The sequence below is a fragment of the Vombatus ursinus genome, unplaced genomic scaffold (genome assembly GCF_900497805.2).
Source record: "Vombatus ursinus unplaced genomic scaffold, bare-nosed wombat genome assembly UNPS02014801.1, whole genome shotgun sequence".
In the NCBI taxonomy this organism is placed as follows: domain Eukaryota; kingdom Metazoa; phylum Chordata; class Mammalia; order Diprotodontia; family Vombatidae; genus Vombatus; species Vombatus ursinus.
Genome location: NW_020954579.1, coordinates 1,614,283 through 1,627,984, shown reverse-complemented (window position 1 = coordinate 1,627,984; position 13,702 = coordinate 1,614,283). Strand labels below are relative to the sequence as shown.

At 48.7% G+C, this 13,702-nt stretch overlaps 2 protein-coding genes across 5 annotated transcripts in view; both read left to right on the top strand.

Annotated features, from left to right (window-relative positions):
* The window catches only part of GRB7 (growth factor receptor bound protein 7), a 34,710-nt gene extending 30,431 nt beyond the window's left edge, over positions 1 to 4,279 (top strand). For 3 of the 4 annotated variants that reach the window (XM_027872621.1, XM_027872620.1, XM_027872622.1), the window contains exons 12-15: positions 2,844 to 2,904; positions 3,123 to 3,210; positions 3,341 to 3,434; positions 3,826 to 4,279. In XM_027872621.1, coding sequence (XP_027728422.1) covers positions 2,844 to 2,904; positions 3,123 to 3,210; positions 3,341 to 3,434; positions 3,826 to 3,972 — 390 coding nt within the window. In that variant the 3' untranslated portion in view covers positions 3,973 to 4,279. The remainder of the gene's footprint in view (positions 1 to 2,843; positions 2,905 to 3,122; positions 3,211 to 3,340; positions 3,435 to 3,825) is intronic. The other variant, XM_027872623.1, reaches the window with a different exon arrangement.
* A 1,021-nt stretch (positions 4,280 to 5,300) lies between these two features.
* Positions 5,301 to 9,873, top strand: LOC114051052 (retinol dehydrogenase 8-like). Its single transcript, XM_027873186.1, has 6 exons — positions 5,301 to 5,492; positions 5,750 to 5,911; positions 7,336 to 7,515; positions 7,839 to 7,932; positions 8,506 to 8,689; positions 9,177 to 9,873. The coding sequence occupies exons 1-6, from the start codon at positions 5,396 to 5,398 to the stop codon at positions 9,474 to 9,476; spliced, it is 1,017 nt and encodes a 338-aa protein (XP_027728987.1). The 5' UTR covers positions 5,301 to 5,395; the 3' UTR covers positions 9,477 to 9,873.
* The last annotated feature ends 3,829 nt before the right edge of the window (positions 9,874 to 13,702 follow it).

Sequence of the window (13,702 nt, the reverse complement as noted above, 5' to 3'; positions counted from 1 at the left end):
GCCAAAAGAAAAAGAAAAAAAATTCTTTCCCAATTTTCTACTTTCCTTCTAATCTTGGTTGCATTGGCTTTGTTTGTGTAAAAACTTTTCAATTTAATGTAATCAAAGTTATCTATTTTGCATTTCATAATGTTCTCTATCTCTTGTTTGGTCATGAATTCTTCTGTTCTCTGTAAATCTGATAAGTAAACTATTGCTTGTTCTCCCAGTTTGCTTACAGTATCAGCCTTTATATCTAAATCATGAACCCATTTTGACTTTATTTTGGTATATGGTGTGAGATTTTAATCTATGACTAGTTTCTGCCATACTCTTTTCCAGTTTTCCTAGCAGTTTTTGTCAAAGAGTGAGTTCTTATCCCAGAAGCTCGGGTCTTTGGGTTTATCAAATAATAGATTACTATACTCATTAACTACTGTGTCTTGCATACTTAACCTATTCCACTGATCCACCACTCTGTTTCTTAGCCAGTACCAAGCAGTTTTGATGATTGCTGCTTTATAATGCAATTTAAGAACTAGAATGGCTAGGCTACCTTCCCCTGCATTTCTTTTCATTAGTTTCCTTGATATTCTGGACCTTTTGTTATTCGAAATGAATCTTGTTATTATTTTTTCTAACTCTATAATATAGTTTTTTGTAGTTTGGTATGGCATTGAATAAGTAAGTTAGCTTACGTTGAATTATCATTTTTATTATATTAGCTCGGCCTACAACTAATCTTTTTCCAATTATTTAGATCTGACTTTATTTGTGTGAAAAGTGTTTTGTAATTGTGTTCATATAGTTCTTGGGTTTGTTTTGGTAGGTAGACTCCTAAATATTTTATGTCTACAGTAACTTTAAATGGAATTTCTCTTTTTATCTCTTGCTGTTGGACTGTGTTGGTAATATATAGAAATGCCGATGATTTATGTGGATTTATTTTATAGCCTGCAACTTTGCTGAAGTTATTTATTATTTCAAGTAGTTTTTTAATTGATTCTCTAGGATTATCTAAGTATATTATCATATCATCTGCAAAGAGTGATAGCTTTGTTTCTTCTTTGCCTATTCTAATACCTTCAATTTCTTTTTCTTCTCTTATTGCTAAAGCTAACCTTTCCAGTACAATATTGAACAATGGTGGTGATAATGGACATCCTTGTTTTACTCTCGATCTTATTGGAAATGCTTCTAGCTTGTCCCCATGACATAGGATGCATACACGTCATTCCCCAATTGATAAATGGTCAAAGGATATGAACAGGCAGTTCTCAGATGAAGAAATTAAAGCCATCTACTGTCATATGAAAAAATGCTCTAAATCACTATTCATTAGAGAAATGCAAATCAAAAAAACTCTGAGGTATCAGATCACACCTATCAGATTGGCCAACATGACAAAACAGGAAAATGATAAATGTTGGAGAAGATGTGGGAAAATTAGAACACTAATGCATTGTTGGTGGAGTTGTGAAATGATCCAACCATTTTGGAGAGCAATTTGAAACTATGCCCAGAAGGCTATATAACCCTTTGACCCAGCAATAGCACTTCTAGGGCTATATCCCAAAGAGATCATACAAATAGGAAAAGGACCCACATGTACAAAAATATTTATAGCAGCTCTCTTTGTGGTGGCAAAGAATTGGAAATTGAGAGGATGCCCATCAATTGGGGAATGGATGAATAAGTTGTGGTATATGAATGTAATGGAATACTATTGTGCTATAAGAAACGATGAACAGGCTGACTTCAGAAAAACCTGGAAAGACTTGTATGGTCTGATGCTGAGTGAAGTGAGCAGAACCAGGAGAACGTTGAACATAGTAACACCCATGTTGTGTGATGACTAATATTGATAGACTTAACCCTTTTCAGCAACACAAGGATCTAAGACATCTCTAAAGGCCTCGTGATAGAAAATGCTATCCACAAAGAAGAAAGAACTATGGAGTTTGAATGCAGATTGAAGCATACTATTTGCTATTTTTTTTTCTTCTGTTGTGTTTTGTTTCCTCTTTCTGGTGGTTCCTCCTATTGGTTCTAATTCTTACTTACAACATCACTAATGTGAAAATATGTTTAATAGGAATGTATATGTATAGCCTATATCAAATTGCGTGCTGTCTTGGGGAGGGAGGTAGGGAGGAAGGAGGAGAAAAATTTAAAACTCAAAAGCTTATAGAAGTGATTGTTGATAATTCAAAATAAATTAATTGAAAAAAAGAAAAAAATATTTTGAGAAGGGGTCCATAGATTTGGCCAGATGGCCAAAGGAGGTTCCATGACACAAAAAGTTTAGGAACTCCTACATCCCCAGTGTCTCTTCGTCTCTATCTCTCTGTCTCTGTCTATCTATTTGTATTTCTGCCTCTCTGAATCTGTCTCTCTCTTTTCCTGGTATGTATGTATGTATGTATGTATCTCTACTGTGTCACACTTAAGCTTTAGGTCTCATTTGTGTGCTTTGATGCCTCTTTCATGTAAGGAACCGAATTTTGTAGGAAAGGAAAAATTCCTCCTCTTGCCCAGCCCCTGAAGTTCACCTTCTAGGTGAAAGGACCCTCAGTTTTGTTGGCATGCCAGGAAGAGCTATCCCAGACTGTTTCCTCTGGGAATCAGGACTCTAAGGTCTTTTTTTTTTTTTGGCTAGACAATGGGGTTAAGTGACTTGCCCTTGGTCACACAGCTAGTAAGTGTTATGTGTCTGAGGCTGGATTTGAACTCAAGTCTTCCTGACTCCAGGGCCATTGCTCTCTCCACTGTGCTGCCTAGCGGCTCCAAGACTCTAGGGTCTTAAAGAGAAACTGAGCCACCAACTGGTTCCTTCTTCTTTTATTGCTCTCACCTCCTTCTAGAAGAAGACCAATCACAGATATAGCCTGCCTACTCCTTGCCCCGGCAGCACGCTCAGCTCAGGTGAGGGCCTTGGTGTGGGAGGCGTGGAGTAGGAGAGTCTGTTGCTTTGGTGGAGATAAGATACTTGACATGCTGCTGTGGATTGATGGGGTTTCTCAAGGGGACTTTAATGTGTATGGTGGGGGAGGGGGAGGAGAAAGAAGAAGGAGGGTTTTCACTAAGGAAAAAGCTTTCCTGAAATCAGGTGTTTGATTCCTTCTTCCTGTGCCTCCTCTCAGCCATTCACCGCTCCCAACCCTGGTTCCATGGCCGCATCTCTCGGGAGGACACCCAGAGGCTCATCGGACAGCAGGGCCTGGTTGATGGGTAAGATTAGGCGTATAGGAACAATAGGGGCAGGTTTCTGGGTAGTGAGATCCCATGTTGGTGTGAGGCTGTATGAGAAGAAATACCTAATTGAACCGGGACTGATATGTCTCATTCCATGCCCTGGCAGTGTGTTTCTTGTACGGGAGAGTCAGCGCAACCCCCAAGGTTTTGTCTTGTCCTTGTGTCACTTGCAGAAGGTGAAACACTACCTCATCCTTCCGGTGAGTGACCCCCTCTCGCACACACCCTTAGGGGCTCCCATCCCCACAACTCATTCCCTAGGTTTTCCTGCTAACAGATCTCCTTCCCCTTTCCTAATTGCCCAGTGGAATCCCCCAATAAATCCCAGGAACCCAGTCTTCCACGTGTTCCTCCTCCCCCATTCCACGAGGATCTGGTGAAGTCCTTGAATGACTTAGGGGCTGGAAGAGTAGGTGGCTAGGAGGGAATTGATAAAGGCTACTTGAGGAAAGAGTTAGTGTTGGGTGGAACCTTTGTTGGGTCCTCTCTTGGGAGGAAGTGTACAGGAACGCATGGCAGGGGGTGGCAGGAGAGAGACTCCAAGTAAACCATTGTCTCCCTGACCTCTTGCTTCCATCCATACCCCACTAGAGTGAGGAGGAGGGCCGCCTCTACTTCAGCATGGATGAAGGGCAGACACGTTTTACTGACCTCCTGCAGCTGGTGGAGTTTCATCAGCTCAACCGTGGCATCCTGCCTTGCCCACTTCGTCACTGCTGCACCCGGGTGGCCCTCTGACTGAGTGACTCCTGACAATTCTTCCTTCCCATAGAGAGAGGTATCTTGTCTCTCTCATTCTCCCCTGCTCCTGGCCAAAACAATCGGGGGATCCTTCTCCTCCCCCACCAACCCTGTACCTCAACAGCACTGGAAGACATACCCCCACTTCTGTCTGACTCCTCAAAGACCAGGCTTTGTGAGTCAATGCACTTTGGATCTTGGTGGGAATGCATATATCAGTAAGGAGCCCCTTCCTCTTCTCTCCTGCTATTTCTTCCTTCTCTTTCCTTTTTCTTTCTCTATTTTTCTATGCTCTTTTCCCTTTCTTTTTACTCTCTCACTCTTTCAGTCTTGTCACTCCCCTTTTCCCTCTCTCCTTCCCATCCAGGCATAGGAATTTCTCCCTCCCCTTCTGCCCCATTCTCAACCCAATACTATTGGAATGGCTTCTCCCCCTTTCCCCCCAGCACTGAGCTCCTGGTTTTCTCAGTCTCCAAAGCTGTGGATCCTGGGGCAGGGCATTATGGGAGAACTGGGGGGCAAGGGGTAGGGGCATCTCCACCCTTGTACAGATTGAGTGGCCAGTTGATCAGCCTTGTTTTATACCAGTAACAATAAAAATTATTTTTGGACCTCTGGTTGGGTTCTTTCTTGTGGGAAGGGTTGAGGGGAGCTGGGTTGGAGACTGTGTAAGAGAAGGCAGAGGGGGCAGGGAGAGGATGAAGTAGGATCTGGCTTCTGTTGCAAGAGGAAACTAAGAGATTTGAGGGTCTGATTTCAAGGGCTTCCTGACTGCCAAGGACACTGGGAAGGTGGCCACATGAATCTGGAAAGGGAGCTTTGAGACTGTCTAATCCCCTTATTTTACAGAGGGGGAAAGAGAGGCACAGAAAGGGGAAGTAATTTGCCTGCATTTAAGGGTCACTTGACTGGTTGAGACTGGGCCAAGACTGGAAACTGGGTGTCTTAACTCCCAGGCTAGTGGCTTCTGTACCAGGCCACACCTCATTGTCTCTCCTGGAAAGATTCCCTGCCTCTGACCTGAGAGCCAGCAAGGGGTGGAGATGTCCTGAAATGACCCAAAGGCAATTTATCTGCTCGTTTGGCCCTGACACCCACCTGGTTACATCTGGCATCCACAGGGCAGCTCGTGACTTGAGCCCCCACCGTTCTGTCCCACGCCTGTTCAGCAGTCTGATTAATCCCCTACATGTGGGGAGCTTGGTGCCAGGGTCCAGGCAGGCACCAAGAGGCAAGTTGTAATCTGCTTTTCAGATTTGGAGTCTACAGAAGGATTTAACCCTTGGAAACTCAGTGCCCTGTGGTGGGAGGGACAGATTAAAACCTCCCTTTATTAGGGCTAGAGAAAAGCCCAGCAGGGAGACAGAGAGTAGGGCAGGGGGCAAATGCCAAGACTGATCCTGGTTCCTGCTGTGCCCCCATGGCTCCCAGAACAGTCCTTATCACTGGCTGTTCCTCAGGCATCGGGTTGGCACTGGCTGTGAGACTGGCCACTGATTCCCAGGGACGCTTTAAAGGTAATGACTCTTCCAAACTCCATTCAGAATATATGGGGGGAAACTGGATACCCATCTAATTGATCCTTAAAGTCCCTTATACTTTACAATCTAGCCAGATATGCCCCAGGGATGCCAGGGTACCAGTGGCTGGGCACTTGAGCCCTCTCTTGTGGCTCTTTCCTTTTTACTCCCCCCTGCCTCTCACTCCCACTCAATATAACTTTTCCTGGGGCACAATCTTTACATTGAATTACTCACTCCCTAATCCTACCCAGTGCTGGCCACCATGAGGGACCTGAGTTGCCGTGGACCCCTAGAGGAAGCAGCTGGATCAGCCCTGGGACAAACCCTAGAGATTGAGCAACTGGACGTCTGTGACGAGGGCTCTATCACTCGTTGCCTGGATAAGCTTCCAGGACAATATGTGGACATCCTTGGTGACTAGTTAAGATCCTGGGAAGGCCAGTTTCTTAGGCAATGGGAAGAGACAGCCAGAAAAGAGAGGGCTGGGAGCAAGGGTTGGTTAGTTTTTTTTTGGTGGGGGAAGGTTTTTGTGGGGGCAGCATGGATGTGCTGGGGGATCCTGATGATAAAATTACAGACTTTGAGACCCACAAGAGATCATAGGATTAAATTTTTTAAAATTAACAAATATTTTTCTTTCTCCCACCTCTACACTCTTCATTAGGGCAAATCACTTAAACTTCCCGGGCTTATGTTTCCCCCTTGATTAAATTAAAGGATTAGACTAAAAGGCGGCACTTCCAGCTCTCTCTATTATCCTATACACGGCTAGTTAGTCCCAGAGCCAGCCCCAGAACCCATATCTGCTGTTGTTCAGTCATGACCCCATTTGGGATTTTCTTGACAAAGATACTGGAGTGGTTTGCCATTTCCTTCTCTAGTTCATTCAACAGATGAGAAAACTGAGGCAAACAGGGCTAAGTGACTTGCTTAGCGTCACAGAGCTAGTAAGTGTCTAAGTCCAGATTTGAACTCAGGAAGATGAGTCTTCCTGACTTCAGGCCCAGCACTCTGTGCACTATGGCGCCACCTAGCTGCCCCTAGAACCCACGTCTCCAAATCCCTTTCAAGTCTGTTGTTGGTAACAGTCTACATTCCCCCTCTTAGAGATATTATCGGCCCACCTTGCTGTATTGCCTTTGGTCGTGGTGGTATTTTATTTTGTTCTTTAAAGACCTCAAGTGTGTTATTTTGGTAACAACCTTAGCAAAAAACTTGGAGTCAGCTGTTAATTGTGGAAGGGAGAATCAAAAGAGCAAACTCAAGTTGGAGGATGGGAATACTTATTAACTTCAGAAATCTGGGGGAAAATAGACAAAGTCTGGGACTCAATGATGGAGGTACATACAGTGCAGTGCTCAGAGGTTGCTCCTGGCTTCCATGGAGAGTCAATCAGGAGGCTGGCACTGTAAAATGATGGAGGCCCTTCAAGGGTCGGGACAGTGGGAATAGGAATAGTCACCTTTCCTGGGGAAGAGTAGCTGACTCATATACCTTATGTGAGCTGATCTGAAAAACTCTGTGGGGCAGGTAGTATAGTATGCCCATTTTTACAGATAAACTATAAAAATTCGGAGGGCTGAAATCTCAAGGTAATTGTCTAATAACATTCCTCTGTGCCTCAGAATCTGGGCTGAGAGAGGGGAGAGATTATCACTGCCCAGAGGCAGGGCAATGCTTGAAATGGTAGCAGATGTTAATTTTCCGAGGGAAGGGATCCTGCATAAGTAGAGACTTACACCTAAATGGCCCCAGGAATAGATAACCTGTGCTGGGGAGGGGGTTGGGGGAAAGGAATTTCCAGTTGCCTGACTCTCCCTCTTGTCCCACTTCTCAGTCAGCAATGCAGGCATAGGGCTCATCGGGCCCCTAGAGTCACTGTCCCTGGATGACATGCGCCAGGTTATGGACACCAATTTCTTTGGGTTGGTGCAGCTGGTTCGGGCACTGATGCCTGCCATGAAGCGCCAACGCCGGGGACACATCGTGGTTATCAGCAGCATCATGGGCTTGCAGGGTATGGGATGGGGATAAAGGGATGATAATATGGGATGGGATGGGGAGAGGGGGGGTGGCGTGGAACTGAGCTGAGCCAAGGTAGCTGTTGGGGGCACTGGAGATTGGAGATGGTGGTGGCTGTAAAGTGGTGTAAGACCCAAGCTTTTCTCTCCTTATCAATTTCTGGGGCCGTTACTGGGTAACACAGCTAGTTGGGGGTCAGGGTGTCACACACCATAGGAAGAGGCTCTTAAGAATTGGACAGATCTAAACATCTGACTCTTGAGGACTACAGGAGAACTTGTGGACACCCTCACTTTCTTCTTCCATCCACCCCATCAGGCATCATGTTCAATGATATCTATGCAGCCTCCAAATTCGCAGTGGAGGGTTTCTGTGAGAGTCTCCTGGTACAAGCACTTCGGTTCAACATTTCGTGAGTGACTAGCAGGGAACAAGACAGGGAGACATGGCAATTGCAGAGGGGTTGAGGGTATTTGGAAATTTCAGCTCTTGGCACACAGGGCTGGCCCAGCCTCACAGGTTAAAGGAGATACTGGAGGGCAGCAGGTGGTGTGTTCTATACAGGCAGGGTCAGGATCCCAGTACAAATTCTGGCTTTGTTAATGTATGAAAGCCACAGAAATTCTGGGCCTGTTTTCTCCTATGCAAAATAAGGGGTTGGACTAGGGGGGTTATGGATAAATTTAGGCGGTCCCTGAACTTGGATCAGAAATAATAAAAAAAAAAAAAACAACCCACATCTTTATTTCAGTATAGTGGGTTTCCTTTGTAATGTTACATATTTTATTTTATACATTTAAAAACATTATGCTGAGAGGGGTCCATGGGCTTTACCAGACTGTCAAAAGGGTCCAGGACACAAAAAAGAGGTTAAGAACCCCTGGGCTATATGAAGCTTAAGGTTCCTTCTGGCACTAAACTGGGCATGAGGGTGACTCTGAGGATCGAGTCCCAGAGGGTCAGGGCAGGGGGCGGTTCCTTATAGGGTAACACTGGTAGAGCCAGGCCCTGTGACCTCAGAGTTCGAGGGAAAGCTGTATTCCGGGGTGGAGCAGGTGGACTGTGTTGGCACTGACTCCGAGACTGCAGACATCTTTACCCGCATCTACTTGCCCAATTCCCGGGCTCTCTTTGCTAGCCTGAGCCAGAGCCCTGAGGATGTGGCCGAGGTGGGTGTCCTTCTGCAAGAACATATCTGTCTTCCGTTACCCTCACGCCCCCATTCCCAGTCCCACTCCCCAACTAGGAGAACTCCTCCCGGGTATTGGAAAGCTCCAACAAGCCATCTCTTTTAGGCATCACAGCTTCGCTAAGCCCCACCTGTAAAATTTCCCTTCCCCACCTTTCCAATCTCTAGGAAAACAACAAACACTCTTTGCTCCTGAGTCCAAAAGCCATCCCCTTTCCTGGAGCCGCTGGTGCAGTGTAGAAACGGGTGATTCCTATGCTCTCCTCCCTCTGACCCATCGTTCCGATCCCTCTTCCCGGGTTAGCCTCTACCCATTACTTCAGGCCGTCTCTCACCGTGAGCCTATTTATCGCTGCCCTCAGGGCCCCATTCTAGACACTATACTGCCACCCGACGGCAGTGCTGCAGGGCAGTGCAGGGGAGGGCGCTAAATCCCCAAGTCTGAGTGGCAAGCTTTGTCTTCGCAGCACACCCTGAAGGTCATCTGTGCCCGCCGCCCACCCTTCCGCCACCAAACCAACCCGGCCTACACGCCCATGCTGGCCCTGAAGCGCGCCGACCCGTCGGGGGAACTGGCGGGCGCCGCCTTCTACAGCCTGGTGTTCCGCCACGGACCACTGCTCCGGGCCAGTCTTCACGCCGTGCGCCTCTGCCGCTGGAAGGCGCGCAAGCTCCGCCAGGCTCTACGCTTGCTCGGCCTCAGCCGAACCGGGTCCCCTTGGTCTCCAGCCTGTCCCTCGGCCCCGCCGGACTCCGGGCAAGCTTGAAGAGGCTTCGTTCGCTTTCCCTCAGTGCCCATCGCGGGAATCCCCTCCTACCCCCTTTCCCCCAACGGAGTGTCCTGGAACCCGGACTCTGAGACTAGGGCGGGCGCGCTGTGCGTGTGGGTCTGTGGTGTTGGAGGGACTGGATGGAGGAGTCCGAGCCGCCCGGTCTCCTCTCTCCCTCCTGTTCAGCTGCTGAGATACCAGCAACCCACACTTGGCACCGTCTAGTCCAAACCCTCGCCCCCTTCTCATTTTCCAAAGGGGAAAACCGAGGCCCAGAGAGGGATGGGAATATGTCCGAAATCACACAGTCACAGTGGAACCCGGGTCTCCGGACTCCAAGACCCCGACATCCTGACACTACGAGGATCTAAGGCGCCTGGCTGGGGCGGGCAGGAGGGGGTTGGGCGGCGGGGCGGAAAGAGCCAGCTGGTAAGAGATACCCAAGCGGATACTGGTGGAGAGAGAGATCCTTGGAGGAGTCTGGACAATAAAATGCTAAGCAACACCTGTCTGGCTTAGGGCATGTGTTTGGGGCTCGGGGCTGCTACCCGGACGTGAGTGTGGTGCACGCGGAATGGGGCTGCTGGTGGGTGTGGGTGGGGCGCGCGTGCGGCGGGGATTCCAAACAGGTGCTGCGAAGGAGCCCTAGGGTTTCCCTGCGCCCGGACCCCCGGAACCGAGCTCAGTCGTGCGGTTGTAGTGACACCCAGTGACCATCCGTGGGAACTTCAGGCGGCCGCGCCCGGCTCTGGCAGCTCCGGTCCCACGAGGTTCCGAGCGGATATCCAGAGGCGGGAGATGAAGAGTACAAAGACAGACATATAACCTTCCTCCCCTCTCCTCCATTCCCCACTTCTCCGTTCCTCGGCTGAGTGCTTCCTCCCCTCCCCCTCCCCCTCCCCCCGCCCCAGTTTTCTCCGGCAAGGCTAATATCTATTAGACGCTTGGAGATCCAAGGGCGGCTGGTTCCCGGAAGGGTGGAGCCGTGGGGTCGCTAAGCCGTAACAGGGTGGGGGAGTGGGTGCAGTTTCACTTCTGGATTCTGGCCCTGGGTGAAATAGGAGTGTTTCTATATTGGGCAGGGTGCGGCGAGGGAGAAGGGGGCAGGTGGGAACAGCCAAGGGTGTCATCGTCGTAGTGAGTCTGCCCTCTCACCCCGCTCCCCCCCACCTTATCCTCATCGGCCTCCTCGGCTCAACGGCCAGGGTGGTGAACTGAGGGTTCGAGGGATACCCAAGAATGTCAGGCGACCTGTGCAGCATCACACAGCCAGAGCCCTTTCTTGTCTGTTCTATTAAGTGGTTCCTGTGTACTAAACGTTTTGGTCCTCTATTCTCCAGTCCCCACTATACACCTCCCCCTCAGCACCCTCCGCCTCCATCAGGACCTCCCAGCCTCCGGAGGGGCCCCACGGATCCGTGGGTGGCTGTAGGGAGCTAGCTGTGAAGCCACAGGGGACAGGAGGGGGGCTGTGGGCTGCTGGGACGCTGGGGCTGTTTCTCAGAAGTGCCGCTGCCCCTCTCCTTTCATCACCGCCCCCCCCCATCTCCCATCTTACACCGCCCCCTGCCCTGGCACCTCCGGATGCGGCTGCGACCTCCTTCCCCTGGACCCTGCTCAAACCACCCCCCCCTACCCAGCGCCTGGGAATCCGGGTCGGCCCCCCCCCACACACACACCCTGGGTTGGGCCCTTGTGGCTTCAAGTGGAAAAACTGAGGCAGAGGGTATGGGGCAAGGAGGTGTGGGAGTTGGGAGTAACTCCCTCATTCAATGGCAACATTCAGAAACCCAGCATTTCCAGGTCTGCACTGCTCAGGAGACAATGTTTCTCCTCCACCCCCTTCCCTTTGCAGGTTCTATTCTGGAACTTTTGAGAAAGTGCCCGACGCCCCCCTCCTGCCCTCAACTCCCTTCTCCCTACCCAAAGGCCTCACGTTGTGTTGAGCCAGAAAACACTTAATACCTTTAACCTAATTTCTCAGCACTTTAGACGGACCATCTTTGGGGAACCCAAGTTCCTCAAGGGAGGCCTTGGACAAACATTTGACTCTGGATGGAGGGGAAAACAGAGAACTCAACTTTCCCTGGGAGAGGATGAAGCCGTGTGTGCATGTGGGCTGAGGAAGATGGAGATAGCATCTCAGAGATCATCTGTTCCAACTCCCTTCATTTTACAGATAAGAAAGAGAGTCAAGTTTAAGTGACTTGCTCGCTTTAAGGTTACTCAGGAAGTAACAGAGCTGGTGATGGAAACCCAGGTCTTCTGCCTCCAAATGAAGTATTCCTTTCAATGCCTTTAGGTCATTGTTCTCATCCTAATGCAGGTAGAATCCCACTTTTGAGACTTACTAGCAGTGTGACCATGAGCAAATCCTTGTTTTCTGAACCTTAGTCTCCTCATCTGTAAAGTAACAGGGTCAGACTAGATGAAATTCAAGGCCCCTTTCAACTCTAAGTCTATATGATGGCTTGCTGAAGGACACAGTGAATGAACCCAGGTATCCTGACTCCCAGGTCATTGCCTCCACTCCTCTGCCCCGAGAGCCACTGACCCTCCCTAAAGTCCCCAGGGTAGAGCTAATGAACGCAGAGATTTGACCTGTGTGGGCCAGACAACATAATTCCAGCGGGCATGGGGGATGGCATTTTTAGACCTTAAGCCCAGGTGGAGGTGTGGAAATGAAGGGGAGTTGGGAGAGGAAGGGATTGAAATGGTGGAAGGAACAACTTTGGGGGAGGAGACATCTTGGTAGTGTCGGCCCCCCCAGTTCCCATCCACCAGCCACCCTCAGAGCTGTGGTTTATTTGACTAAGCTGCTCTGCTGGGCCCAGGGGGGCAAGGGGAGGAGGTGGGGTATAGATGATGGGAAATGGTTGTCTTCAATTCTTCCTGTTCCCCATACTTTGTGCAAGGGGGCAGGGAGGAGAGCCACATGTCACAAACTCTCACCTCCATCCCTTCTGCCCCAGTGCTCTTTCCTTTGGTCACCACAAAAGAAGACATGACAAGGGAGAAGAGCTGTTTAATAAGCTAAAACTCACTTTTCAAATAAACAATCTCAATACCTCAGACCCTCTAGGGACTTTCTTTGACCTCCTTCCCCAACCCCTAACTTCCATTCCCCATGTAGGGAGTCTCACCCTAGTGATCTCCCCTCCCCAGGTGCGATTTTGGGGGCTTTTATGCAAATCATTGTCTGAGCTGGGAATGTCTCAGTAGCCAGGACTTGTGATTTGGGGAGGGGTGGGTGACTTGTTCAGTTTTACTTCTCTATTGCCTCCCTTCTGGGACTACTGTGTGCCTTCCCTACCTGATGGCCAGTCATCTCTGGGATTTTCTTCAGGCTCTGGAGATCAGGGGAATGAAATGAAAAAGAACTGAGAAGATACTCTCCTCTTCCCCTCATTTTGGGGCTGGCTGTTGTAGCCCAGTGGCTGTTTAGAATGCTACTTGGGAGAAGGGAAAGGTTTCCTTGTCTATACAGTGAAGGGGGGTGGATTACATGGATTCTGAGATCCCTTCCAGGCCAAGATTCCATGATTCCACAATTCCATGATTGTTGTGGAGCCATGTATGAAGGGTGCTTTTAGCAGTTGCTAAGGGGAGTGATGGTGATGAAAGACACAGGTGGGTACCCCCATTGCCAACCTAACCCATGAACCCCATGGGAGAAAAAAGGGAGGGAGTGAGTCAGTTGAACAGGCACTAAACAAGGTCTCCAAGAACAAATGAAGTCAACCTATCTTCTGTTTCATTTTTGACTTTATATTACCAGCACCTAGCACATAGTAGGTATCTAATGAATGTTTATCGATGAATTTATGTAGAAGGAGCCATCTACAGTTAGGTGTAGATCTGAGTTCAAATGAGCCAGCTCTCATCCTTAATCTGTCTGTATGGTAGTGGGCAAGCCATTGCAATGTCTCTGGGCCTCAGTTTTTTCATCTGGAAAATGAGACACTGCATAAATTAATCTTTGATTTTTTTTTTCTTCTGAGTAGGGTTGGTTCTCTAGGGGAAAGATCACATCACTTGGTCTCTCTTTCCAGAGGGGCTCACAATGAGCCCGTTGTTTCATATGTATGTTTAGAGAGTATTTCTTTAAATGCTAAAGCCCCTTGGTGAATGAGACTCCCTGTCCCCCCACCTCCCACCCCCAAGCTGTTCCCTCTCAGTGCTTGGGGCTAGAAATGAGGGGTGGGGATGAAGAAGAGGAGGAA

Bases quoted from the DNA above. Each gene is read 5' to 3' on its own strand.
- LOC114051052 (XM_027873186.1), top strand. From the start codon at position 5,396: ATGGCTCCCAGAACAGTCCTTATCACTGGCTGTTCCTCAGGCATCGGG. The intron at 5,912-7,335 runs GTGACTAGTTAA...CCCACTTCTCAG, and splicing joins ACAATATGTGGACATCCTTG to TCAGCAATGCAGGCATAGGG. The intron at 7,516-7,838 runs GTATGGGATGGG...CCACCCCATCAG, and splicing joins CAGCATCATGGGCTTGCAGG to GCATCATGTTCAATGATATC.